This window comes from Platichthys flesus, chromosome 18, assembly GCF_949316205.1.
Source record: "Platichthys flesus chromosome 18, fPlaFle2.1, whole genome shotgun sequence".
In the NCBI taxonomy this organism is placed as follows: Eukaryota; Metazoa; Chordata; class Actinopteri; order Pleuronectiformes; family Pleuronectidae; genus Platichthys; species Platichthys flesus.
The window spans coordinates 17,098,188-17,123,597 of NC_084962.1; the positions used below are offsets into that span (position 1 = coordinate 17,098,188).

The 25,410-nt window shown below is 41.5% G+C and overlaps 2 protein-coding genes across 13 annotated transcripts in view; one reads left to right on the top strand and one right to left on the bottom strand.

The window, feature by feature from the left end:
- Nucleotides 1-838: 838 nt before the first annotated feature.
- LOC133973944 (disks large-associated protein 2) lies at nucleotides 839-20,311 on the top strand. The gene is made up of 8 exons (XM_062412013.1): nucleotides 839-851; nucleotides 3,817-3,873; nucleotides 7,331-7,689; nucleotides 8,852-8,937; nucleotides 9,014-9,420; nucleotides 9,961-10,052; nucleotides 11,783-11,935; nucleotides 12,819-20,311. Exons 1-8 carry the CDS (start codon nucleotides 839-841, stop codon nucleotides 13,032-13,034), a joined length of 1,383 nt encoding a protein of 460 aa, XP_062267997.1. The 3' UTR covers nucleotides 13,035-20,311.
- Nucleotides 20,312-22,021: 1,710 nt separating this feature from the next.
- The window catches only part of ptprk (protein tyrosine phosphatase receptor type K), a 90,177-nt gene continuing 86,788 nt past the window's right edge, over nucleotides 22,022-25,410 (bottom strand). For all 12 annotated transcript variants that reach the window (XM_062411370.1, XM_062411369.1, XM_062411364.1 and 9 more), the window contains 3 exons: nucleotides 25,218-25,381; nucleotides 24,991-25,126; nucleotides 22,022-24,735 (listed from right to left, as the gene is read on the bottom strand). In XM_062411370.1, the coding sequence (XP_062267354.1) occupies nucleotides 24,682-24,735; nucleotides 24,991-25,126; nucleotides 25,218-25,381 (354 nt within the window). In that variant the 3' untranslated portion in view covers nucleotides 22,022-24,681. The remainder of the gene's footprint in view (nucleotides 24,736-24,990; nucleotides 25,127-25,217; nucleotides 25,382-25,410) is intronic.

The following is a 25,410-nucleotide window of genomic DNA, read 5'->3' on the forward strand; positions in this document are numbered from 1 at the left end:
GGAATATACTTCAATTGAAAACATGAATAGATTTTTTTTTTTTTATTGTTTATTTGGTTTGTTTTTATTGGTTATATTTTAATATTACAGTTTTGTTCAAATTCATTGGTTCTAGTAGTGATTCACCCTCTTGCTTTGACCATTGTATCCGTTTTCTTTGAGCGGAGGGCGAGGAATCGGTCGGCACACGGCCGGGCGTCTTTATTTAGAAATGTCCTGGCATGCAGCAAGGCAGGTTAGGACCAACGTGACGGCTTTGCTCTTCAAACCACCGCAAATCAATGCTGCTTCTAGCTGATATCATGAATCTGGTTTTAATACTCGTGAAAAATACCTTTTCAGAGCAATACTATTCAATAATATTCATACAATACTAGTAATTCTAAGGTGGTGGGTGATGGATACTGAAAAGTATTCTCTCTCTCTATATATATAGTTGTAAATCACCCAATCTGCACAAAATCCTGCATATACTATTTTACTTGTAGATATATTGGGTTCTACTACTTTAATGACCTCATTAGCAGCAGAGCAACATATTGAAGATATGGATATTCACGTCCCCATAAAGGTTTTAGTGAACCCCTGACGTTTCCTCTACCACGCCACCATCAGGCCAAAGTAGACACTCCCCAACCCTAATGACCTTTAAGTTTTGAGAGATTTATTCAAGCTGGTGATACATTCAATAAAAAGGATCTTTTAAACCCAGTTACTTGTAAGTAACAGCAGCAAAAAGACCAATATGTCAATTTGTTTTATTAGTCGAGCTGTGAATACAGGGTACTATGAAAATACTCGAGGGGCTCGTTCAAAAATACTGTATCAGAATCTCGTGATGGTTGCAGAAGGTAAATCTTTCTTATTTATTCGGGACGCTGACCTCTACCTCATGATTGGGGCAGGCCATTGATTTGTATTGGTTTGTTGTGATTTACCATACATAACAAGTTAACCCACCTTGCATCCATGGGGGCATCACCACTGTATGTATATATGTATGTGGCTATGAACAACATGCTTGTGTAGTGTAAAGCTCTTGGAACAAAAATAAGAGCTACACAAACCTAGTTTAAATTTCGTATATATCCAGCGGAATTAGCTGTGATTCTCGACGTATACACACTCGAGTCCTGCTAATTGTCCTATGTCAAATCATCCATGCATTCATGAGCCCATTCATCGACCCATCCACTCATCATGCAAACCACCAGCACCATAATCAAGCTGAAGCCTGAGGAGGCACACAGTGGTCAGGTCAGGTGTAGTTACACTGAAACAAGGATAAAGTCCCCAAAGTCAGTTCTCTACTGCAGTGTTCATTTTACAATAATTTATTCTGCCTGTGGCAAAACACACACACACTAAAGAGATGTAATTCAGTCGGGCACATGCATTATTCAAGAAAGTACAGATTTATAAGAGGGATTCCTTTAACAGGAGAAATGGCCATTTCAGACCATTTCAGTACAAGTAGGATTGAATTTGGATTGAATCCAGGAGTCGTCACTGAGGAGACGTTTTACTGATGCCAATCAAGATCTGCAGGAGTAGAGACTTTTTTATCCTCAATTAATTTTACATTAAAGATTGTTGTAAAGTGCCCGTTGAAAAGGGCCGGCCAATAGAACAATATCAAAAGTTATTGCAGTATAATTTTCATCAAAAGCAAGATAACAAAAGTTCAATATATATCAATATGATGCTTTATGCATTGTAGGAACACAGTGAGGAGGAGAAACAGATAATTGATCGACCTCGTATTAGTAAAATGTTCAGCTGTTTATCAAGTATTTGTCATTGTCAGTCAATAAAGAGTTTAATACCACAAGCTTCACTCAGGAGCTAAATTAGTTTTCAGAATAATATGACAGTTATTATGATAATTATTGATATCAATCGTTATAAAAGTTCAAAATAATGATAACACTGAAACCAGATAAAGTTGTAGGATGAGATTTTTATGGCTTTATATTAAATATTTTTAGCAACATATGGATTCAAATAAATTAAATAAGACCTTTTTCCAACTATTTCCATTGTTAACATGGTTTATAAAATACATATCCAACAAAACTAGTGAAGCCTTCAGACATGTTACATCCACTCGGTCACATCCTTGGCCCCCATGCTCATGTGCGCAGCTTGTCAGTCATTGCACGTCATTACGCCACCATCCACCCACCCCCCCCCCCCCCCCGAGCTGAGTAAGAGACGCATTTCACCAGCGCCTCTCCCAGTGCCTCTCCCAGTGCCTCTCCCAGTCTGAGTCCGACACTATGGCAAGAACAGAAACGGAGGGAGTCGGCCCGGAGACGAGACGCGGTCAGAACTATTGCATCAAGTTTTCAGACAATTTTAAGTCTTGACCACAGAGGAGAAAAAAAGGTTTGAGGGGGTGTTGTTGAAAAACAAGTGAAAGTCTGTTACTTATTCTCTGCACCAACAAAATATTGTCTTTTGGTCTCAGGTCAGGCTTTACATGAAGTTCATGCAAGTACAGTGGTTATAGTAACTACATTCTCAAGTACATATATCACACGTGGAAGAAGGGATTTTATTTCAATATTGCACTTAAAGTAAAGTAAGAGTTTCAAAGTACAATATGCAACACTACTCTGAATATTATATGTTTGCATGATCAGTCCAGACTTCTGGAGAATTCTCTTAGGACATTTTGTCAGATTTTCGATGTTTCCCGACGTCTTATCTTCATTTCTGTAAACACGACAAAAAAACGACTTTAATTTTCCAATTTAAGGTCACGTTTTAAATATTTTTGCCACAGTAGTGGAGTGGCTAATTTACCACTTGATTATAATTATTTGCCATTGTCTCTTCTTCTTAGTCTGTCTGTAAATTAGAGTTGTAGTTGGCTTTAGTCTCCAAACACTCTCTCAGAAGAGACACTGTACTGCTTGAACAAAAGTATTTGACAATATCCACGGATCAGAAAATAATAAACCATCTCACCGTTTCAATTTGTAGTCACAATAACTCTAATGGCTTCATTAAACCCTGAAGTTTAAAAAAAAGTTGATCACGACTTGATTTTCATATGAATGTCTTAATAACATCTACTGTGTTTTATATGTTTATATATAACATGATAAGGTGAAGCTGTGTTTTCAGATTCAGATGTACTGTATGTTCAAATACACTATCCAGGATTGACCATTGTCTAATAAGTAACTGATAAGTATGGATTGAAGTAAATAATATGTATAATAAGTTTTATTAGGGCAATGCAGATGGGCAAAATTCGTGATTATTCAAAAGTTAAAGCTTTGGATAGTGATTCTGTTGATTTTACAAAATCTAAAAATATTCACATTCAAATATCTCCGGCAACAAATACCTTGATATAAAACATGTAAACAAGGTTTGAGGAACATCCTGAGAAATTGTTGCGGATGAGTTTTGCCCATCAAGTTGCAAATTGTGTCAGTGCCATTAGAATATAAATCTGCGTTTTGAGACAGAAACACAACAAATGTTGAATTATGAGTGTGATCAAAAACAATCTGCCATATGCAGAGAAGCAGGAAACTCATTTATCCTATATGAAATCATTATAGGGCTAGATGCATTTTCTCCAAGTGCATCTAGAAAAAAACTATAATCTGACCCATTTTTAAAACTCTACATTCAGCTTGTGTGTTTCTCTCTCCCTCTGCCTGTTACTTACTTAGCACCTGGATAAACAAGCAGACAACATCCTGTGTTTAATGAGCTTTAGACCTGTAGTGCATCAGTGTGAGTGATGAAGATACCTGTACTGGTCCGTTAGTAACTGGTGGTGCTTGCTCCTTGCAGGGATTCAGTTTCGTCTCCCTACTTCCTGCAGCGTGGACCGCGCTCAGCCTCCTCCAGGTAACCAGTCTGTCTCCATCTTTTCTCCTCTCCGCCTCCCTGGCTCTTATCTCCGCACAAAAAAACTACATTTCAGCCGCAGCCATACATTCATGGGTTGCTTGAAAATTAAGCACAGAGACAAAAGTACATAAATGTGGACGTCTACTTAGGAAATAGGTGGGAGACACATCAGTATGACTCTTTGGGTGTCTAATGTTTGCTCATATTCCTGAAAAATATACTTTGTAAAACAGCATCTGGTATTAAATTGAAAAAGTACATCGGAACATCCGTAAAACTTTTCAAACTAATTACGCAACATTTCACTGCCTCCTAAAATCATTGTGGTATATTTTAGACTCATTGTTTCTCCTAGATTATGTTAAAATGCTCCTAAAATATCTGATAAGCTAATATTGTAATATTTTATGTAACTATAGCTCTGTTGGAGTTTGTAGTAGTAAAGTAAAAACTGATCTCACAGGTTTGTGCGTTCTCTCAAAAACTTTTTTGATGTATTTGATGAAGGCTTTTATTTTCTAACCCTGCAGTTTAAGCTCCATTATATTTATGAGGATTTTGATATATACACCTGATACTCCTCACTATCAGTACTTGAGAAATTCAGTCCTGATATGATCCAGTGTTACTCCCAGAGAGTCCAGGGTAAACAATGTAGTCTACATCGAAGGAGATCTGCTGTCCAGTCAATGTTATTGCAATATATATTATAATGTCCTTTTCTTTTTTTAAAGTAGGACGCTTCTCTCAGCAGAGGAGTCAGCAAATTAAAGGTCTTCGCTGAACAGGAAACAGCTTAAGCTAATAATTGTGTGATTATTCCCGGCATATTAACGAAGGCGTGCAAGGCAACAAATCTGCCCCCGAATGTCAGCTCGTTTGGTGGAGCACAAAAGAGTGTGAGTGAAGAGCAGGGCAGCCGTGTAGTGCTGAGTCATCCTCCAGTCTGATGACAGGCTCATTTAGAGTATTTACCATTATCCTGCGGTGGGAGTACACTCATTCACTGCTTTCTACAGAGGAGCTTATGTGACTGGCCGTGTTCGCACATTCAAGACCACTTTGGAAAACTCGGTGACCTTTCCTCCGCAGCGCCACCTTCAGCCCACATTGTGGCATCGGTTGAGTCACGAAGCCCGATTGAAAACAATTGGAAGGAGGAACATAATATCTCTGAGGGACGAGACAGTGGAGGAGAGATAGGGAGAGGTTTAGACACATTTGAGGAAATGATAATGCTCCGATTTCCTATCAGCAATCAAACTGTTAACTTGTGTTTACTGGTCTCCCTGATGCATCTGGAACGGGGAACAACTAATCCAGTTTTTAAATTGTCATCCATCTCCATCAAAGATTTCCTTCTAGCACACTTGCAGTCTGGAAACAATTAAAAGTCACTTTGCATGTGTCAGCAGAAGAGACGCTGTTAAGTTATTCTAATTGGATGAGGTCACATCAACAGTGTTTCATTCAGCTGAGAAACTAAATTCCAAATAAAACGCCAAGCGCAGCGGACTCAGTAGAAGAGGATGGAAGTCTGAAGGTAATGTCAGTTTTCAGGAGTCAAATAAGTTAGGGACTATAATTTATTACACTGTAAATAAGGATCTATATGGTGTTTTATCTATTTTAAATGTACGGTGCTTTTAACAAACTAAATACACATCATAATCACACTAAATGGGTAAAACTAACTCAAATGGAGGTACAGCATATGAAACTAATCCAGTCTAAATAAAAGCGTCCTGCACTAAATCACCCCCATCAAGGTTAGAATGTTTTTTTGCACCTGTTTAAAAAATAAGTTCTATTCAACGGGGATACATTTGGAGGAAGTGGTTAATGAGACCGTTGAACCCTTTTCTGTTTTTACTGTGCAGAGAGGTGTTTGTGATATTTTTCACAGCAGCAACCTCTCTAAAACCTGAATTGTAACCTGCGTGAACAGTGTGGGTGAATCTGATAAACAAGATACTTCACATGTTGTTTAAAAATATGATGTGGAAGGTACTTTAACCTCACGCTGGAACCATTTCATATACTCCTAAAGTTTTATGATCTGATTTGCCCGATTCAAAAAGGAAAAATCGTTTTTTAATCCAAATCAGTTACATGAGTGCAAGGCTACAGATATATTAACATTATAATTAAGGCTAAATCAGAATTTAATGCAAGAAATACAGATACTAGAGTATTTATGTGTATATGTGGATGTTGATCAGTTTTTAGCTGGGACCAAGCAGCCTGTTACGTGTTTCCTTTAGGAAGTAAGTCAATGTATATAAATAGAATGAATGGTGTTGTGTTCCAGCTGAGTCACTGCTCTTTTCAGTTCGGTCTCCACCCACCACGTCTTGCAGAACTGCAGCCCCTTCGAGTTGGAAGCAAGTCAAGTCTCTGACTGGATTTAGCTTCACAGACTTCACTGGGATTTCTTCTATGCATTTAATTACCTGTATGGTTCAAAGTGGCGTGCGTGCACGAGTATATATGAATCTGTGAGGTGTGTGGGCTCTATGTTAGAGGCTGTGTCTGCATCCACTTGTAAACAGTAAGAGTTTGAAGCACAGATTCTTGCTGCATTAGGTAACACATTTAAATAATGGATGGGGATGAGTAAAGGACCAGAGGACTGAGAGAATCTGGGAGAAGCTTCAGGTTAATAACGGCCGTTAAAGGTGTCACAAAAGAAAGTTTGAACCATGATTCATAAACGACTTCTACTCTGTGATTCATGTAGATTCTTCTAACCTTAAGTGCAGAATATATTTTTTGTATTCAGTGTAAAAAAGATAATTTTATTCAGTGTAAAAAAAATCATTCAAGGTAGTTAGAAATAAAGTTTAAAGGTGCAAACTTATTTTCCTTCTTGCAGTATCTTAAAAAAAGAATTGTTCTGGAATCATAGTGTTGATTTTTGTTCCTCTAATAATTAGGTTTAATAATTTAATAGTAGAAATAGTTGATAATCAGCTCAGTTACTTTGTCACACTTGAAATTTAAATTTCAGTCTATTTTTTTGTGACTTTAAACGAATCTTAATCTCTTTTCCATTATTTAGAACATTTCTCCCCTGAACAATTACATGTTACGTCAGAGTTTTATCATCCAAGCAAGTGAAGTGGGCCCAGTTCTGCTGTGAGGTCCATCTGGATGGATTACCATCAAGTTCTCATTGGCACTCGAGAGCAAATCTTTCCCATAATCCTTCATTTCACCTCCTGCAGTAAACACACAGACATGTTCCAGAGCTGCTGTTGCTTTTCACCTTAGTGACATTCCCCTTGCTTTGAAAGCTCTAACTCTAATCTGTCATCACGCTCCCACACGGTGTGACACAGGTGACTGCTGCACGTGTCCGCTTCTGGCCACATTTTTCATTCTCATGTTTTATTTGATCCTCTACCCCTGTCTTGCCTTGTCCTCGTCCTCTCATCCTGCTTGTGCTATCCAGCGGTATCATATCCTCCTAGTTACAAGAAGACTCCACCTCCCGTGCCCCCGCGCTCCACCACCAAGCCTCTTATCTCTGTGACAGCCCAGAGCAGCACAGAGTCCACCCAAGATGCCTACCAGGAGGGCAGGCATCCCCGGGGCGGTCTGTGGACCACGGACAGCCTCGGCCGACCCATCTACAGCTCCACGGACAGCCTGGACAGCACCAAGGCGGTCACCATGGCCATGGAGTCAGCAGCAGGCAAGAGGCACGCATCCTCGGGCAGCCACACCTCCGTCCAGACGTGCGACAAAGCAGTGCTGGTGTCCAAGGCCGAGGAGTACCTCAAAACCCCACGTTCCTCCATTGGGATACAGGTAACAAACTCACTCAGCCTTCATATCAATTACATCTGTCTCGCTCGGTTTGATATTCACAACGTTAACATGTAGGAGAGCTGTGCAACTTTAAAAACACCTCTGGGCTTTCAGTCATTCATTTTAAATCAGAAAAATACGTTTTTCTCTCCAAAGAAGAAAATTAAAATGGATTTTTTGTAGATGTCACGATGAATCACTCTGGATGGAAAAAAATACAAAAACAGAGATGACAGAAGAGGTTGATGTTTCAGGGATAACTTACAGTACGTCCACATCTATCAACGTGTGTGCAATTGAGCTAATCTTCGTTATTTAAGAGATGAGATCAATTCCCAAATGTACCAGTCAGTGTGATCTTGAAGGTATCAAAGTCCTGTTTATCTTTACACATGTATAACCTGGAGGAGTAGAGTGATATACCAGCTGAGGTAAACAAGAGCTCAAGCTCGAGTGAAAGAGTTCACTCTGACAAACCTAGGGTACTCCTGCCTATTCTGAAGGCAAGTCCTCAGTGGTTGGACGAAGGTCCCTGTGTGAACTATGCTAGTAGAGCAGTGTCCAGTTTAAAATGGATGCCGTGTCGATAAAGAAACAGACATGCACCTAAAGGATTGTGTCGTACAGCTTCGCCTTCTACCAGAATCCCTAAAACAGGGAAGATCAAACTTCCCCAAAGACTCTCGAACCAACCACGGAGCTGCTCATTGAGTCCCTGGAGACGACGATCTGAAACCTGGGAAAGCACCAAACGTTCCCCAGGGACCAGGCAGCTCTTGTCTCTTGATCCGTACATAAAAGTGCTGGTTCTCTTACAGTGGTGCTGACTGTTGGTTTAGCAGCTACGCTCTGCAGAGCAGGAAGGATGGGGGGAGGGGGGGGGGGCACTTTCCTCCTGACTGCCAGTTGGCCTTGTGTTCCTTGCTTAGCGCTTATAGGCTTGAGAAGGATTTTGAAAGGTAGAGATGTATGATGTATGTATGAAACAATCTGTGCAATGGTTTTCAAAGAGCTGATTGTGGGAGATGATAAGAGTCCTTCTCTAAACCGGCACACCTGCCTCTGGTTTAAAATAATCAATCTACCTAAGCAACATGTTTGTTCTGTCCAGCGTTTGCGATGTGTGTTGACCTGAAAGTCTTGTGATGTGCGTCTTCTCCAGGTGGAAACTGTGACCGACTCGGAGACAGAAGGTAAAGCCCTCCCTCAGTTCCATTCTATAGGGATCCAGGTGGAGGATCACAAACGGTGAGTAGCACGGACAAAACACTGTCTTCCATATTCTCAAGTGGGCGTATTAACATTTCATCACTGTCCTTGTCAGGCATGGGCGGTTCAAGCGCTCAAACAGCGTGACCACTGCGGTGCAAGCAGACATGGAGCTGGAGGGCTTCCCCTCCATGGAGGACAAGGGCCTGCAGTTTGGCGGCGGCTTCGGTCGCCACTCGGAGCCCAGCACGCCGACGCAGTACGGGGCGATCCGCACGGTGCGCACCCAGGGCCTGTTCAGCTACAGGGAGGACTACCGGCCGTCCAGTGGGCCTTCCAGCCCGCAGCCTGAGCCCTGGCTGGTGGGGCCTGGCATGGAGGGCACAGAGGCCGGCCGCGCGTCCCCCCTCCGCAGGGACGGCAGCTGGTTCATGCAGCTCCTCCACAATGAAACCAAGAGGCTGGAGGGATGGTGCAAAGAGATGGAGAGAGAGGCAGAGGAACACGACATGTCGGAGGAGAGTGAGTGTCCCAAGGGAAACCATCTTTGTCTTTATGATATTTAATGCAGGATGTCCGCTGTGATTAAAGATGGACAATACACGTCCACTTCCTCACACTATCCAGCCAAAATATCTTAGATTCAAAGTCTGCCATCTTGGGTGTTTTGAGCCAAAGTCTGCAAAGAGGGGTGGAGCCGCTGTAGTGAGGTCTCAACCAATCATAAATCAATCTCAGCTGTCAATCATGACTCAAATAACTAATTAAAGCCAAACTTAGTGGAAACATGAACACCTCAACATCCTTAAACTAACTTAGATGACAGAAACCATCTTTGTGAACTTGTTGACATGTGTTTTGAGTTTTTAAGTTACAGTCTACAACATAAACCAGTATAGCCACAGTGGACACTGACCCACTAAGCCATCATGTTACCTATGAAGTCACTGAATATTGATGGGATCCTTGTGAATGAAATATTTTTTCTCATCATGTTGCGTCAGTTGTCAAATCAAATTCTGTCCCTCTCTCTCTCTCTCTCTACATGTGTTCTTCCACCAGTTCTTGGAAAAATCCGGAGCGCAGTGGGAAGTGCTCAGCTGCTAATGTCTCAAAAGTTCCAGCAGTTTTACTGGTTATGTCAGCAGAATCTGGTGAGTATTCCACGTGTGTGTCTGTGTGTGTGTGTGTGTGTGTGTGTGTGTGAGTGTAAGGATGAAATCGACCTACATGGTGTTAATATGTCACACAAAGGATCAGAGGTAAACTCATCCTCTTGCTCTTGCTCGCTCTGACGCTGCACTTGTGACCTTCCAGAAACAGAGCTCAGGGATCGATAGTGAAGCCGTCCCACTGCCGCTCATGACCCACAGCGGATGAAAGGGGAATTCCAATAGGAAGCAGCACCTGTGTTTCCATTAATGCACAGCGGCAGTGGCGTGGACGGGACCTTTAGAGTTTGAGTAATGGACCGACTCGCCGTCTCACTGTTTAGCCCTCACTTCACGTAGACGGGGATATTGCACCTTTCTCTTTCCACAAAATGTCGTCAATGAGAATGTTTCTGCAGATACAGAGAAGAGACGGGTGCTTAATCACTTCTGTCTAAAGGGCAACTAATATTTTTAATGAAATGCAAAAACCTTGTGGAGGCGGTTGAAATGTGCCTTACGCTGGGTTTTGTGTGAGTGTGTGTGTGTGTGTGTGTCTGAGCTCAGTTTGTTGCTCTCTTTAAGATGGATTCATGCTGCTGTTTCTCTCTCTGTAGATAATGGGATGATGAATTAAGTCTAACATTGTTAGTGGCAAGCCTTGAGATAGCCCCCCCCCCCCCAGCCCTAAGACAGGTCAACCAGACAGGTTTCCCCTGCTGGGCGGAGGAAGAACTGCATGACGTTTGGGTTGATCGAATTTTCTTGGGTCTGATTTGGCACTCGGTCTGTGTTTAGTGTGTCTGTGGTAACGGTTGTGTGGAGCTGCCTGATTGTGCAAGTTGTCATCTGCACATCAGTGAGCTGGGTAAGTATCACAAGGAGGAGGAAGAATGCTCCACAGACACACTCTGAGCACCAGATGTTTGTCACTTTAAAGACGTTTGTCATTTAGACAATTGTGCGTTTGCTATATCGAAGCTTTGGAGCAGTTAAGTGTTTCCTCAACAGTTGGCATATTTCTTTTTAATAAGTTTATTTTCTCTGGTTTTTGACTATCCTCAAGTTTGTTTATTTTTTCCTATTATATTTCATTTTATTAGAATATTTTTGTGCACAGCTCGGATCAAATCTGGTTGTGTTAAATAAGGTAAACATGACTTGACTTTAACTTCATATAATAATGATAATTTTGAAAAATTAATAACATATCAAAAAAATACAGACAGTAATTTGTGCACAATCGATTGAACACAAAGACAAATATGTATGTACACTTCAGAAATGTATAATTTGAAGTAACCACCTCTCCCTCACTCACAATTCTCACATGCATTTTATTATCGATAATCATTGTTGTCGCTATATGGCACGAAAAACAAAATTTGCTGCTCTATAAAAAAAACGTTTTCATATTAAAGACACCACAAAGTGTCAGTTAAGGTTATGAACCAATTTTGAAGCTGTGCTGCCACCCAGTGGTGAAGATGGTGAGGTTCAGGTGTAGATGTGGCTATGATATGACCAGGAAGGTAATTGTGCTTTCAAACACAATGTAGATATAATGGTTTATTTTCTATTGCTTGAAATGAAGCAGATGGTTTATCACAGGCTTAAAATACAGTATGTTGTCTGTAGATGGTGTTTATTAATAAAGCACTTAAAGATGAGAAATATATATTTTTTTTAATTGCCAAACACTCACCATATCTCGTCCTCCTCCGTCTCATCAGGACCCCAGTGCCATGCCCAGACCCACATCTCAGGACCTGGCTGGATTCTGGGACCTGTTGCAGCTTTCCATCGACGACGTCACTGCCAAGTTCGATGAGCTGCAGCAGATCAAGAGCAACCAGTGGCAGCTGGTGGAGAGTCCGGAGAAGAAGGTAGAGACGGTGATACTTTTATTTAACTTCTCACAGATCCACACTCTGAAAACACTGAGGACTAATCCAATGTGACCCTGTTTGTCACATTGGAATCATCGGCTGAATCTCTACAGTTAATCGTCTCATCACAGGATCACGTGTGAGAAGCACATTGAGGTGCTGATGTGTTTCCAGATGCCTTCGGGGCTCTTGGATAATTATCTTCATGCTACAGTTGTAGTAGCGAGGGCTGTTATTCACCTCCAGCAGTTAACAGGCACATCTCAGGCTCCTTGAAGTCGAGTGCTAACAGTCCCACAGATGCTCTTTATTGGGCGGATCTCCTTCAAGCAAGCGAGGCACCGATTTACTCCCAGCAGCAGATTAACAAGCAATTAGGAAAAGCTTCTATTCAAAAGCGTCAGTCTGTTTTAGGTGTTGGAGGTTTTATAGGTGAAATGTTAGTATTGTCGTATGTAATGGAAGTGATGATCTAACTATAAAACCAGTCAAGAACTCAATAGATTAAAGTTATTCAAAGTAAATTCATGAATCAGGGGCTGTGATACCGACTAGAGCCAAACCCAATCACCAGTTATTCTGCCGATATGAGCCTTTCACTAAACATCATCATCAACATCCCTCTCCACAGCACAGCAGCCATCCAATAACGTCTGATTCGATCCACTGTTCTATTTGTAATCCATTCAATTTAAAGTCCATAAGATTTATATCCTCTAGCAAACATCAACACCTTTTCAACTTTAGACCATTCATAGAGATACACTGTTCTAATCGCATTTCTCCCTTCAAATCAACATGTTCTGTGGAGTTTATTCTATTATTCTGCTTAAATAATTAATAATAGTTTCTGTTTAATCACGTTGCTCTTTCTCCCAAGGAGCGGAAGTGGCCCCCACCCCTGCCCAAGCGGCCAGCCAAAGGCCACGGCGTTATAACGCGGGAGCGCTCTCTGGACCTTCAGGACCGCCAGCGACACGAGGCCCGCCGACGCCTCCTGGCCGCCAAACGAGCAGCTTCTTTCAGACAGAACTCAGCCACCGAGAGGGCGGACAGTATCGAGATCTACATCCCCGAGGCCCAGACGCGGCTTTGAGGTCGCCACACACTCATCGTCCACTTTCTTCCTCCTCCTGCTGTCCTCATTCTGTCCCCCCAGCTCGTCCACTGTGTTGCCATCTGTTGTTGCCATTCTCTGGGTTGTCCCCACTGAAGCTACACTAGGCAAAGAGTTCAGAGGAAACCATTCCTTTCAGCCTAAATGACCACGTGGCACTGCCATGGGGGAGAACGCCCCGTCTTCCCCGAGTGAGGAGTCAGGTGAGTCAGGTGTGTGCGATGCTCGTCCCACAGGAAGAGATAAAACAAATCTGAAATTTTGATTGAAACCCGAAACAGTAAAACCTTGACACACCAGCATTAGACCCTTTTCCTCTCGTCCCTCTGGTCTGATTAAGGTTGGTTAACAGGGATCTCAGGCCAGCTGGATTAGTGAGCGTCAGTATTCTCATGGATATTCAATGTCAAAAAAAAAAGGTCTACATGTCTTCGTCACCTGAAGCTGCTAATGTGAAGTTGCCTCGTGTAGCTTTCAGCCCTCAGGGGACTCGACACATTCTGCACCATGAGAGTGAGCTGCTATATCCAAAAAGAAAACATTTCACTTCACATGAATTTCAGCTGTAACTTCAAAGCTTCCGTCATCGCTAGAAGCCCCACGGAGGGAATGAGAGTAATGTTATATTTGCTTTGTTCAAAGGGAAACACAAAGTGCAACTTTATCTCCTCAGCAACATGGTCCTGGGCTAAAGCAGCCGGATGTCACCACAGCAGCAGAAAGTGATGGTTTGCATTAGACACCTGGTGCAACTTTATTGTTGTCGAGATTTCCTGCCACTTTTGTGGTTATAGAGTCAGAAAGGACGCGCCGTATAAACAATACACACGTTTCTACCATTACTGCATCACTCCATTTTGAACTAGAGCATATACCAGATTTTTCCCCTCAAGATCCATGAATTATTCACTGGAGAAATTGTGATAATGTTGATGAATGCTTTATGTTGCTATTTCAGAGAAAGAGAAATTAAAATTCCTTATTAGCACCAAATTGTAAATGTTCAGTGTTTAAAGATTTAGGTGAAATGGATCTAGTGTCAGAAACAGAATATAAATGAATCCTAGTGATGTTTTCAACTAAATAATACGATTTGTGGTTTTCTTTCACCTAAATGACCCTTTATATTTAAATACTATATATTTAAACCAGGAGCAGGTCCCAGACTGGACAAACTAAACCCCTGAAGGGGAGGAGACAGGGATTCAGCTGTAACATGCAACTTCACCACTAGATGTCACTAAACTCCACACACTGTACCTTTAATTGGTTCTTCCTCTAAAAACACCTCAGTAGTTTTTTCTCACAAACAATCAAACCAAACAAACAGACAGAACCTCCGGGGCCGAGGTGACCAGGCGAGCTGCAGCCGTGGAACAGTGTTGCTGAATGAGATCTGAAAAAGAGGCTAAAAACTCCATCACTTCCCTTCATTGATTCACTTTAATCCATATTTAAAAAACCTCTGAATCTTAGAACGTTTTTTAAAGATATGTACGTTATTTGCTGCTGGATGCATTTCCATTGCAGAACAAATATGAATTATTAACAGAAAAACAAAGAAGTTTTACGAAGCCTGGGAGAGGTGACTGTATCCAACAATGCATTTTGCACCTTATAATATTCATGTTTGTATTTCCAAGGGAAATGTAGTTTATGAAGCTCATGTGATATTGTTGCAGTTGAATTGCAAGGACAGAAATGGAGGATTTACCACAGAATTTCATGTTATTCTATAGGATCATGTAAACTGCACCTCGTGCTTCGTTTTTTTTCTTTCCGACGCCGCTCAGGCCTCGTAATCTTAACACGTTTAATCACACGTACAGTATCTATCACACGGCCGACTTCACAGTATACATCCAGTATCTCTAGCTACAGCAGTTGTGTGTTGATTTGAGTGCGTTGGTCCTGCTTACTGAGGGGAGGGGCCTCGGCTAACAGCTCATTTCTCATGACACACTGCATCCGACCTTTTGTTCCAGGTGGCGCATATTTAAAAAAGAATATATACTGTTGATATTTTTGATCTGCTCATGTAGTCTATGAAAGACAGGTGCAAATGACACTTTAACAATATTCAGTTACTATAGTAAATGGTGCTGCTTTTTACTCTGAAACTGTTGTCCTTTACCCAGTCCTATGTGCACGCACACACACACACACGCACACACACACACACACACACACACACACACACACACACACACACTCACACAGACACACTCAAGGACTTTTTAAAACTGAGATTTATTAACATGGTGCCCGGTGTCTCTCCAACGACGTGTGGGACATTGTGACTTTAGGAAAGATCATCTTTGCAATGCTCTCGCCCTCAGCGGTGAAAATCAGGAGAAGGTTTCATGGTGTAACTTCCTGTCTGGCTTGAGAAGAGGTCGGGTTTGTTTATCAGACGGGAGAGATAACAAGATTTCGACATTCCACCGACCTTTAAGTAGAATCTACTACAGTCCATATTTTATACGACACAGACGAAGAATCCATCTGACATTTTGCTCACACATGCCAATTCATTTGTCAATCCAGTCCCAGCTGATGAAGACAGGACCACCAGGTTTCCCATGTTACTGTAATACGACCAGTGCCCAGTAGGGGGCAGTAGTCTGTGTACTATAAATACTTTGGTGAGGTAGTGAGGGCTGCTTGTCAAGAGGGAGAGTCTTTAACTTTGTGACACGTATGCATCACTGCTGGATGGGAAACCCTCACGTTACCAGACGGCCTTAAGCAAAAAAATAAAAAACGAATGTAGAGCCCCAAACGATGCAAAAAAAAAAAATCCAAGAGGATCAGAAGATGCTAAAAGATCCAGGCAAGTCAACTCACGAGATGTTTCAAGAGCTTTTTGACTTTACAGACACACGCAAAAAACTAAACAATATAATTCATTAAAGGGAAAACTGAGCAAATTTTAGATTTTCAACTTACAAGTCTAATAACAACTGCTTTGGTCTGCGATAGAGAATTGACCATTTTCAATATTCCTCCTTGTTTATTTCAACTTTTGTTCTCAAAGAAAACAGACGACGGCTTCACTGATCCAACAGCTGATGGCTTTTGCAATTCACCTGCTCTTCCACCTGACTGAAGGTCAAGCGAATCAAGTCGACTTCCCACAGACTGCATACTGTGATTCCATCTTGTGTTGTCATCATCATCCATCTAGGCTTTCCTTAAGGAGCTACCTTTTCAAACGGGGGAGGGGGGGTTCTGTGGTTTTGTAGCTTCAAGCCCATCACTAAGAATTTCCCTGCAAGTTGTTTCCACTTTCAAACCAGTGGTAATATTATTGGTAATAATAATCTATAGATTAGCTTCCCTGCCACCTGACAGAGACGAGGCAGCAAAGAGGAACTGGGAGAGTGATGTGCTGAGGATCGACTGGGAAGACCTACTGGTCTCTGGATTAAAATGGAAGGGGAGGGGGGGGGCTGATTTCAGACACGAAGATGTCCTCTAAAGTCACAGGGACACCGGCGGCTGCGAGCTGTCACAGTACATACGACACAAACACACACACACACACACATGCGCTGTTTAGAAAAAAAAGTGTTTTGTGACCTCACGCGGGGCTCGTCTGTGACCTTGGCTCGTCTGCGATCGTGACACATCAACACAACATCTTTAGTGAGAACACTGAATGTTTCTCTTCCTTGTCTGGGTCACGTTCTCGCTCACCACGCCACAAGGGGCTTAGACGTTTGGCAACTATGTACATGACAAATCCTCAGGTGCCTTACGGTTTGATTCTCATCGGACTCTGTGAGTGAATGTGTTGGGTTGAGGTTTGTGGAAGGACTGCAACACCTGCTAAGAGTGCCAGTTTGTCTGTGATACCATTACAAAGGGCTGGAAACTGGGCTGGGTCGGACTGCAGAATTTAAAGACTTTATATTTGACTACTTCGGACTGTAATAAACTTCAGCACAATAACAGCAAGAGGGCAGGGAAGGAGGATTCTGTAACACTTGTTATCCTCTTCTTTTTGGGGTTTTGACTCAGATCTCATAGAAGTTCTGCTGCGTGTCACCACGATGCAGTGAGATCCACTTTACGAGTCATGACTGTGGACACATGTCCGTTCAAATTAAGATCAATTGTAGAAAATCGGTGGATTAGACAATTTATACACATTCTGTGCCTCGTTTCCAAACAGTTTTGTTTCTTGACTGTAATTCCTTGTCATATTCGGACTCCGCTCCCCTAGTGTTCAACGACTGGAACTGCAGTTCTCTATGGCTGGATACAGATGCCGCTGCAGCCAGGAGAGAAATTGTCGGATTATGTACGCGTAGGGCAATATTTGGAAGAAAGAACGTGCTTGGTGATTGCTGTTTAAAGCACATTATTTATGTTGATTATATTATGATCATTAAATCTATCGATGTACACAAATCATTTTCAGCAAAAAAACTTTTTGTAATTTATAGTGTTCAACTGGCAGAAACAGAATATATTTAAATATACAATTATACAGTTTGAGTAACAAGAGTTTCAAACAATTGAATTAAAATAGTCTCTTAGCTAATTGGTGTTTATGTTAAAACTTCCAGAGGCACAAAGTGTGTAAAGTCGGTCCGAACATAAAAACACACTTCTGTCCGACTCACACACCGACACAGAGCTCGGTGGAAACAAGGCGTCGATGTCTCATCAATTTCTGCAAATCTATAAAAAGATAATTTATTTAAAAGTTCTATATATTTTCCTTCTTGCTGTGATATTGTAATCTCGTGATGTTTTTAGCCTTTTTCTCGGCATCAACATCGGCAGAATCTGGAGACTGACAAAACTTGACCAGCCAAAAAGTGCAATAGTGTTTCATACGATGGCAGGCAGGCTCACCTACAGCTATTTACCTCATAGATAAGCATTTTAGCGAACATGGTATATTAGGAGTAGTTTAATCTCCACAGGAAGTATTTGTCCTGCCTGTGTACTATGCAGCAGTACTTCTGTGGGGCTGCAGAGCCTTGCAGGCCCTGGTGCACATCACCTTTCATTCACCGAGCACTGAAACAAACCCGTGTTCACCGTGCTTTACACTGCAGGAGCAACCATGTGTGCTGTCACTGTCATTGCCATCCAATTCCAAATCCTATAGAGTTATCCTATTTGCTTTACGCTGATTTGAAAAATATATACTGCAAAGAAAAAGGTCAGCTAACTTTCAGTAATACTCAAAAATGAGTCACGTTCATAGTCGTCCTGAAGATAAACCTCAGAGAAGTCTGTATAGGTGCTGAATCAAACTACTTCTCTCATTGTACTTTTACATTTTCTTCTTCTTTTGGCTTTATTCTGACAATCAGCACACATTAAACACACACACACACACACACTGCAGCAGCGGTGTGATGTCCTCAAGATGGCGCCCTGAGTTTCCCTCATGATTCACATGTTGAGGATTCTTTTACACCGAGACTCCGTTCGATTTTCATTGAAAGCTTTTCTCCTGGATTCTGATACAGTTGCGCTGCAAAGATGTCTTTCTACTGTTTGCTCTCTCTTCTCATAAATCACCTGGGTTCTGACTACGTGCTGTGGATCGTCAGGTTTTGTTTCAAGCGGCAGTCGAGTGAGTCGTCACTGTGTTCGATGTCACGCTTCCGTCACCACTGGGCTGTACCAGTGTATTTGCTCCTCAAGCAATAAGCCTGATTTAGATATTTCAGTTGGTGTTTCGACCTTATCTTACCTTAAACTGCTTTATCGTTTAAAAACTGCTTAAAAAGTGGTTTGAAATTTGGGGAAATACCACAGACTGTATAAGATAGATGAGGAGACAGTGAAACCAAATCATCTGGATCGCCCCCTAGTGGGTAAGTGCTGTAATCGGCTATAGGTCAAAGCTAAAAAGCTATAAAATGGTTTCTGGGACTTTAGATTGTTCTTATCACATAGAGGTTTGTTCAAGTGCTAATATTTCCAGTAATTGACATAAAAGGAAAAAAACTAACATTTCACAGTGGTTATATACTGGTTTACTTATTAGCTTGGAACAGAGAAGCTAGTCCAAAATTAACAAAACCAGCATAAAACCACAAAATCCTAATTTTCACACTTGAAACCGGTTAATTTGTTCTGGTCGGTGGATTTTGTTGCATTTGGGTAGAGCCACGCCCCCAGTCTCTATGCTAAGCCACACCCTCAGACTCTATGCTAAGCTAAGCTAACGTCTCACAGGATAAGCAAATACTTCCCCAAATTACAAATAATTTATTGAAGCAGTCAAATATTTCTCTTTAGCTCATGTTAGATGAGATTATTCTTTAAATGCATTTCAGATGCTCACATGTAAAAAATGCTCCTCACACTTGATTTCTGTAATAGTTTTATTATTAATATTTTAATTTGTTATTTTACTTACAAGCCTGACAAGTATAATACACAACAGAACGCAGGGCAGCTACACTATTTGAAACCACAAACTCAACTCTTGCACCAATTTCTTGACACACAATCCCAGTGAAACCTCAATATACAGACGTACGCTGTCCACATATTGTTTTTGGATTGTGTGTTTCTAGTTAAAACAACAGGGAGGAGCAGTGTTTGTGTGCTGTTTGTGTGTCTGTGCTTTATGAGGGGAGAGAGCAGTCACAATTTAGTTTGCCTCTGGTGGAGAAACGTCTTGTGTTGTGGCTGTGGGTAGAAATAACAAGAGGCCTCCTCTGGGCTCTGGAATGTGACACAGGAAACATTTGATAGCATAAAAGGTTTGTGGTTAGCTTAACACTATTTTCAATTGTTAGATATCTCAATAATGAGGATAAATATAATGCCAAATATTCAGTATTTGTACAGAAATATACATATATAAATATATAATATATGCCTAATTTAAATGGAACTATTTTCCGCTCTTGACCATGTTTTTGTTGTTTACCGTTCCTTTGTCAACATTATTTTATAAGATCTTCAGATAGCATGCGGGATAGTGAAAATGAATGTATTCTTTAGTGTTTCATTGCTGTTCAGTATTGCAGCATTCTACGAATCAGTTTGTGTTTGTAAGATTTATTTAAGCTGAATATTTCATTTCTAGATTTTTTTTCTTTGATCGAGTTGTAAAACTTTCTTTTGTTTTCTAAATGCAGGATTCTGACAAATTTAAATCATTCTATTATTTCCCTGCTTTATCAGCGTGGTTCGGTATATTTTGCCTCTTCTGAAGTTCTGCTATCTACCATGTTGTAAATAATTATGCAAATTAAACTTTTTGAAGAAAACTGCACGGTTGTGAGAGAGAATTTCATTTTTTCTTCACAAGCACCAGGACTTGTTTTCAGGATTGAGCTGTTGCATTAAACACAACACAATTCACTTTATAATATTGTTTTTTATACGAGAACAATAAAATGCAGTTTGTTATAAAAAGGCTTTGGGATTCTACAAACTACAGTTTGCTCTGAACTGAGTCGTTCACCAAACCACAGACATTCAGTCTGTATATAACCTCCTGTAGATATTTAACCTTTATACACATGTGACAAAGAACAAGATGGAGGCCTACCACTGGAGACGTCCTTACAGGTACTTCTTCTTCTACTTCCTGCTCTTCTTCTTCTTCTCTTCCTTCTTCCTGTTTTTCTTCTTCTTCTCCTCCTCCTCCTTCTTTTTCTTCTCTTCCTTCTTCCTGTATTTCTTCTTCTCCTCCTCTATCTCCATCTAACTGTTCTTCTTCTTCTCCCCCACCTTCTTTCTGTTTTTCTTCTCCTCCTCCTCCTCCTTCCTGTTTTACTTCTTCTCTTACTCTTTCCTGTTCTTCTCCTCCACCTCCTTCTCTTTCTTCTCTTCCTTCTTCCTGTATTTCTTCTTCTCCTCCTCTATCTCCATGTAACTGTTCTTCTTCTTCTCCTCCACCTTCTTTGTTTTTCTTCTCCTCCTCCTCCTCCTCCTTCCTGTTTTACTTCTTCTCTTACTCTTTCCTGTTCTTCTCCTCCACCTCCTTCTTTTTCTTCTCTTCCTTCTTCCTGTATTTCTTCTTCTCCTCCTCTATCTCATCTAACTGTTCTTCTTCTTCTCCTCCTCCACCTTCTTTGTTTTTCTTCTCCTCCTCCTCCTCCTCCTTCCTGTTTTACTTCTTCTCTTACGTTTTCCTGTTCTTCTCCTGCACCTCCTTCTTTTTTCTTCTCTTCCTTCTTCCTGTATTTCTTCTTCTCCTCCTCTATCTCCATCTAACTGTTCTTCTTCTTCTTCTCCTCCACCTTCTTTCTGTTTTCCTTCTCCTCCTCCTCCTTCCTGTTTTACTTCTTCTCTTACTCTTTCCTGTTCTTCTCCTCCACCTCCTTCTTTTTCTTCTCTTCCTTCTTCCTGTATTTCTTCTTCTCCTCCTCTATCTCATCTAACTGTTCTTCTTCTTCTCCTCCTCCACCTTCTTTCTGTTTTTCTTCTCCTCCTCCTCCTTCCTGTTTTACTTCTTCTCTTACGTTTTCCTGTTCTTCTCCTGCACCTCCTTCTTTTTTCTTCTCTTCCTTCTTCCTGTATTTCTTCTTCTCCTCCTCTATCTCCATCTAACTGTTCTTCTTCTTCTTCTCCTCCACCTTCTTTCTGTTTTCCTTCTCCTCCTCCTCCTTCCTGTTTTACTTCTTCTCTTACTCTTTCCTGTTCTTCTCCTCCACCTCCTTCTTCCTTTTTTTCTTCTACTCCTCCTACACGTGGTTGTTCTTCTCCTCCTTGTTCTTCTTGCTTTAACAGCAGCTTGTATTCATGGTGATGCAGTACTGTCTAACTAATTAACTCAATTTATACGTTGGAAAATAACAATTGAAATAAAAATAATTATATAAACATGTTGTAATTAATAGAGTGTTGCTGTGGAATCGAAGGTTTCAATATTCTGAGATATCGAGGATATGAAGAAGAAACCGGCCTCTCAGCTCTTCAGGATCCTCGTTGATGTGAATGTTTCTTGTATTTTAACAACAGACGAGTCCCGACAGTTTCTTTTAATTAAAGAAGTGGTCTTTATTACAGCAAAGAAGCCAAACATTACAGACAAGAATAATTATGAACCATGAATATCACTTTAACACTCAGACTGGCCTCTCATCCAGACGTCTCCTCCCGGGGCCATGACCTCATGTTTCACTGAGGAGGAATCGTCTGTTCTAATCCTCACTTTTCACTTTTCCCTTTAAACTGTTTGATTTCTTGTCACTGACGCCGGCTTCGCTTTTCTCTCTGCATGCGATGAAGACGGACCTCAGCTTCGTGTCCACACGGCTCAACCACTGAAGGCAAAGTACGACTGCAGCAACGTTATGTTATGGCCTCTACATTTTTCTTTCCCTTCTTTGGGTCAGATCAGAAATCTGGAGGAAATTAAAAAAAAAAAAAACCCAAACAGAAAGTGGATGTTCTACCGACAGGATCAAGTTTTAAACATCTGTCAAAGTTAGTTTTTTCTTTTTTTAAGCTGAATCCTCCAGGTGTACAATCTCTGACGTTTTCTTTTTTTGTATCTACAACAGAACAAATGTCCTGACATTGAATCCATCGTCTACATCTCTAAACAATGGAGCCTCTTTAGGGTCCTCGTGTTTCTCTATTTACAATAACATCCGTGCGAGCAGAGCTTCTCTGGTTCCAACCGAGCGGAACGTCTAACATTTGTTATTTACAATAAAGTTCTTTTTTTCTTCTGTATCATGTTGCAAAACAAAACAGAAACACATCTGGTATTCAGTGAGCCTCACAAAGAAGTAAATCAGATGAATAAAACACACTGAGGAAAAAGGGTCAAACGATGATCGTCCATGACGCTGGTAAAATGCTTGTTTCAACATGGAAATCCAAAGGATCAGGCACAATAATGTCTTTTTCTTTTAACTCTCTTTTTGTGTCACAGTCCTTCACGTTTCGCTCACTAAGCCTGTGTTGCATCACGGAGTCAGTGTGTATCCAGGGAGCATGACGGTGAAGATAAACAGCTCATCCCGACCAACACGTTCAGAGGGGAGCGCAGCTGTTATCCAAAACACTCTTGATGTTCTACTGACCACGAACAGAGCGATGGGCTTTTTACACAAAGAAACCACGTTAACGTCACAGAGATTCAATAAGACAATACTACTGAACTCCACCTAAATACTGAAAAACTACTTCTATGCTTGAATATACAGCTTCGATCAGCGGCTCTTAAACTCTTCTTCACGGACGCAAATTGAGCGGAAGTCGCCTCGAACCTCTGGGAACCGTGAAATCCCAGTTAGGCGCCGGAGGAGACAGACTCGCAGCCCAGTTTGGGTCGTGACCCTCGGGTTTAAGAAACGCTGCTGGTAGAGTAAACATGGAATGAAGAATGATTGTTCTTACAAGCAATGCAGGTAAACAAACAATAAATACAAACAATGTGCTTTATCCATATAGACATATTTACACAAAGTCTTTGGCTTATGAATAAACATCAGCTGCAAAGTAAAACATAACGAGAAAAAATACTACGTGTTGGCCACCAGTGCACAAAATGAATGAAGCCTGGGGTCACTTCTAATTCTCTTCAAACCATAAATGGAAAATTAATCCTCAGTTTCACGTTTCTCATATTTATGTTTGCGTTTCTGAAAAAATGATCCCATTTGTGAATTGGCTGAATTGAAAGTGCATTGGGCCCAGCCCTGAAGCAAACATGATCAATCTCAAGTTTTCTGATTCGGACATTTTCTGGGGGAACAAAGACGACATGGACGCTTCCATCCAGTAGATCCATAAATGATAACATAAAAAAGCAATCAACAGAAACCGATGGTACATATCACACTTTCTTTTTTATACATTTTTGTGAAGATCCTACATTTTTCAAGTTGCCACTTCATGATATTGTAAAATAAAATAAAACACTCTAACAGCCTAATACTCATGTAAACCTGTTGTTTTTTGATCTGTCGACAGTCTCGTTTCTTCTTTATCTAAAAAGGCAAAAGTATATAATATTTGTCTCTTTTACTGTGTATCTGCGTGTAACCAAAGTATAATGGGTACAAAGTGGCTGTTAAATACTCAAACACATATTAATATTCGGAGCAGAAACGTAACACGAGCGGACGATGAAGCTGCGGCTGAAAGGAGCAGAAAACAAAAAACTTGAAATTTGGCCGAAATCAGCCGCTGGAAAGTTTCAGTTATTTCGACAAGCTGTGGAGGCCTCTTGCACGGGGGGGGGAGACGGGGGAGAAGTCTACAGGACAAAAGGAGTACTGCAGCTGAAACGGCATGAGGCTTCGAGTCCATGCGAGGAGGGGTGGGGTTGGGGGGGGGCAGTCGTGGTGAAACGCTTAACATTTAAATGGAGCCCCGAACATACAGGGGCCCCGCTGGCACTCAAAAAAGCTGTACACTAAGCATGAAGGAGTAAAAAGGAGGGAGGTCACCTCCTCCTCCTCCGCTGCTGCTGCTCCTCCTGTTTCCCTTTGTTTACCAACACTGGACAAGGAGCCGGTTTCTCTTCTGCCGTGTGTAGGATGGATGGAACAGAACAGAGAGAGAGAGAGAGAGAAAGGGAGGGAGGATGGGGGATCAAAGACGAGGGAGATGATAGGATGTTCTCTCGCTCTCCTCCTCCTCCTCCTCCTCCTCCTCCTCCTCCTCATCTCTCTCTCATTTAGGACGACTCCATGAACTCCAGCGCCAGGTCGTAGCTGAACCGATACTGTTCCTGGAAATCAACACACACGCACTGGACTCAAAGTTTGAATGGTCACAGACAGATTTACAACTTCCTCCTGAAACATAAACTATAAAAATAGAGTAGACATAAATAATCATAAATTGTTTCTAGGGTGTAAATATGATGGAGATACGAACTGAAATAATTCCAGGAATTTATCGGTCTAAATAAATTCAGATATTATCAATAATCAAATCGGTCATTTAGACGTTTCTTTCTTTTGAATCCGTGTCCACAACTCACCGGCGTGTCCACCATGTTGGGCTTGCTGTTCCTCAGCGTCTTCACGGCGTGGAAGACGTCCACCACGCTCTGCCTCTTGGCCATCTCACACACGATGCTGCTGGCACAGAACACGCCGCTGCGCCCGCCTCCGTTTCTACACACAGAGAAAAACGTCTATTTAGAAAAACAGCCCTTGCTACGTTGAGAAAGAAGGTGTGTATATTGTTTATCTGGTGTTTACTCACAGGCAGTGCACGATGGTCCTTCCCTCCCCCTCCTCCCCCTCGCGCTGCCACTGGTCCACCTGCAGGATCAGTTTCAGGAAGGAGCGCTTGGAGGCGGGGACTTCTCTGTGCCCCGCCCACCCCAGGTACTGGAACTGACGGACCATCAGGTAGCCTTCCTGAGGCTGAGGAGACAAAATCACAATCAGAGGAG